Source organism: Ipomoea nil, unplaced genomic scaffold (assembly GCF_001879475.1).
Source record: "Ipomoea nil cultivar Tokyo-kokei standard unplaced genomic scaffold, Asagao_1.1 scaffold3172, whole genome shotgun sequence".
NCBI classification, from domain to species: Eukaryota; Viridiplantae; Streptophyta; class Magnoliopsida; order Solanales; family Convolvulaceae; genus Ipomoea; species Ipomoea nil.
Genome location: NW_017619600.1, coordinates 1,098,019 through 1,101,383, shown reverse-complemented (window position 1 = coordinate 1,101,383; position 3,365 = coordinate 1,098,019). Strand labels below are relative to the sequence as shown.

Here is a 3,365-nt window from a genome sequence, read left to right as displayed (position 1 = left end):
AATTGGATGGATTAAACAAATTGAGGAATTCTTTGAATAAATTTTGACAAATACAACCGTGTTGGACTTAACGTTTTTGTTAGTTGTTACCTAAAATTGAGTACTATTACATAGATTTTCAAATTTTCTCTCTAATGTGATAGATACTTATAAACTTTATTATTTTTTTTTTTAATGTGGACTCTCAATTCAAATGTTTATATCAATATTTTGTGTGTAATCCTGTTGGAGTAAAAATTAAGAATAAAAAATAAGAATATCCCTAAAACTGGAAGTACAAGGGCATTGTAGTCAAATCAGGAATCCAACACTAATGGCCTGTTTGGTACAATGTAGTTTGGTTGTAAAAGAATTGAAATTCAATGAAAGCTGAAATTACATTGTTTGGTTGGAGGGAATTGCAATTCTGTTGAATTGCAATTCCCTCCTTTTGTTAAATTACAATTCATGTCTCCACCCTAAGAATTGCAATTCCATGCTTTGTGGAATTGCAATCTCATTATAAATTACCAATTTACCCTCATTAGCATTATTATATTAATATTATATAAGCCCATTTTAGTATTTATTTACTTCTTCCCTCTCAATTCCTCATCACCTTATTCCTTCTTACCAAACAATGTAATTTAAATTCTCACTTTATTCTTTTTCCCACCGAATTACAATTCCTTTTCCCCCTAATTCCTTCCTTCCAACCAAACGCCCCGTAATTCTACTCGGAGTAGTCTTCCACTACGACCGACTAACTCACCCATATATATATCAGCTTCAAGCCCCAAATCCTTACAAATTTTCTGCGCAATCGATTTATGTGCCTCTTTATTCTCTCTTTGCCAACACCGACACAAATCGAGGATATGAGTTCCGACGGGAAGGACTACGGCACCAGATTGCCGCCGTCGCAGTCCTCTCTCTGCGAGAACGGCTGTGGCTTCTTCGGCACGGCGGCGATGAAGGGACTGTGCTCCAAGTGCTACCGAGATCTACGCGTGAAGGAAGAGCGAGAGGCGCTGGCCAAGCTCGCGCTGAATACGTCTGCTAATCTGCGTGTAGGAATCGGTTCTTCGGCGTCGAATCCGTCTCAGCCGGCGGTTAGCGGTGGAGAGGCGGCGGCGCCGCCCGCACCGAGTAGGTGCTGGAGTTGTAAGAAGAAGGTGGGACTTATGGAATTCAAGTGTAGATGCGGTTGTACCTTCTGCCGGGTCCACAGGTACCCGGAGAAGCATGATTGTACCTTTGACTTAAAGGGTCAAGGACGGGATGCCATCGCCAAGGCTAATCCTGTAATCAAGGGCGATAAAATTGAGAGATTCTGAAATTCAAAATGTAAAAGCACACGGTTTTTGTTTTTTTAATATATATTAAATTCATAGAAATCTTTATTTGCATATTTGGCTTTGAATGAAGTGTTTTTTAATTTGATCGATGCTGAAATTGACGCCATAACCCTAGTATCATCTGATTGTTTTGATGTTAAAAAAATAATTTCTGCCGTTTAAATTAATGAATATTTTTGGGTAAGATAATGTATTTTACGAGTTAAAATAATATCTAAATTTAAGAACAAAGTGTGAATGAAGGTTATAGTCTTCATTTTATGTCTGTTTTTTCCGTTTAGGTTTTTTTTTTTTTTTTATATATATATTATGTTATAAAAGTTGTACTTTACAATATTTTAGACAAACATACTCGTTATAACTTCTGTTATCTTTTTCATTATTGTTATTATACATATGCATCTACCATATATTTTCTTATCTTCTTAAATAATAATAATAATATACACATTATATAATGAATGTTCCTGACCATGCATCTACCATATAATAATAATAATAATATACACATTATATAATGAATGTTCCTGACCAAACTCGTAACCTTCCAAATGGAAGTCTAATCCGGGTACCATTAGACCACATAGTCTTGGTTATATAATGGATTTATTGTTAGTTATTTCCTAAAATATAAATATCAAATTTATAAAAATGTTTTACACTATTATTATTTACAATAATTTAAATATTTAAAATCTAAATAAATTTAAAATTTTAATATAAAGTACTAATATTGGGAACTTATTTTTTGTGCATCCTCCATAAAAAATTACTAGTACTATTATATGAGTTAGAATAATAATGAAAATTTTAAGCTAAGATAATGTAGTTTATTAACTTACTTTTATAAGTTAGAATAATATAATTTATATGTTAGAATAGTGTACTTTATGTGTTAAAATAATATATTTTATGAGTTAGAATGCTATATAATGTATTTTATGTATTAGAATAATTTTAGATAAGATAGTGTATTTAATAATATATTTTATTTGTTAAAATAATATATTTTATAATTTAGAATAATATAATTTATATATTTTAAGCAATAACAATTGCCACCTCATCTTACTCAATCTTTAAAAAAAAAAATTTCTAACAATTCAAATTATCTTCAAATTTTTTGTAGACGTATACATTTACAAAAATTATATTATAATTATTTTTTTATTTATTATCATTATAATTATAATTAAACATGTCCAAATTTAATTAAAAAATAGTTGCAGTGGCTACCTCAGGCGGCCACTTTGAAGAGTAGAGTCTGTGCAGTGTGCTACAAGTGCTCATCTCTCTCTTCTTGCTAAGCATCATATGCCCAATTCTCTTATTCTGCAAATTAAATTAAATATCACGTACTAAAACTAAGAGACTTCTTTCATCCTATAAAAGATTTGTCATATATTCGATAATACATGTATAAATTCACGTCCTTGAATACTCAACAACTTAGTTTGTAATATACTCTATGTTATGCTCTTTGGCTCTTTGCATATCCAAAACTCTCAACAATTTGATTTGTGTTAAACTCTCAATAACTTGGTGTGTGTTATGCTCTTTGGATCCCAGGGGTGAGCGTAGAGATGAGAATTTTGGGTAAATTTGTTAAGTGTGGATTTGAATGATTTTGCTAAAGCTGAAATTAAAAAGTGACATACTAAATATCTTATTAGTCACTTCTAGACAATAAAGGGTGTTGTAATTATACTAAATGTGTTATGGAAGAAATAAAACTTAGCCCAGTTTAAGCCCAAATGACATATAATCTCATTACTATTGTTATGGAAGAAATAATACTTAGCCAGTTTAAGTCCAAATGAGATATAATCTCATTATTATCATTTTGGGCCGTGTCTTCATTTTTTTAAATTTTCTTTAGACCCTAGGCTTTAGCCCATTTATTATGATAGTTAGCAGCCTAGGATGCTAATTAGATTTAATCTCCTTAGTCAGCTACCATCCATATTTAAATGCTAATGGTAGGGATCATGATGCTAATATGTAGGGATTATGGGGATTTGTTACGTT

The 3,365-nt window shown here is 31.2% G+C and overlaps 1 protein-coding gene across 1 annotated transcript; it reads left to right on the top strand.

Annotated features, from left to right (window-relative positions):
- The first annotated feature begins 744 nt into the window (after window positions 1–744).
- Window positions 745–1,325, top strand: LOC109168077 (zinc finger A20 and AN1 domain-containing stress-associated protein 1-like). Its single transcript, XM_019317131.1, has one exon. The coding sequence runs from the start codon at window positions 810–812 to the stop codon at window positions 1,314–1,316; it is 507 nt and encodes a 168-aa protein (XP_019172676.1). The 5' UTR covers window positions 745–809; the 3' UTR covers window positions 1,317–1,325.
- Window positions 1,326–3,365: the final 2,040 nt, after the last annotated feature.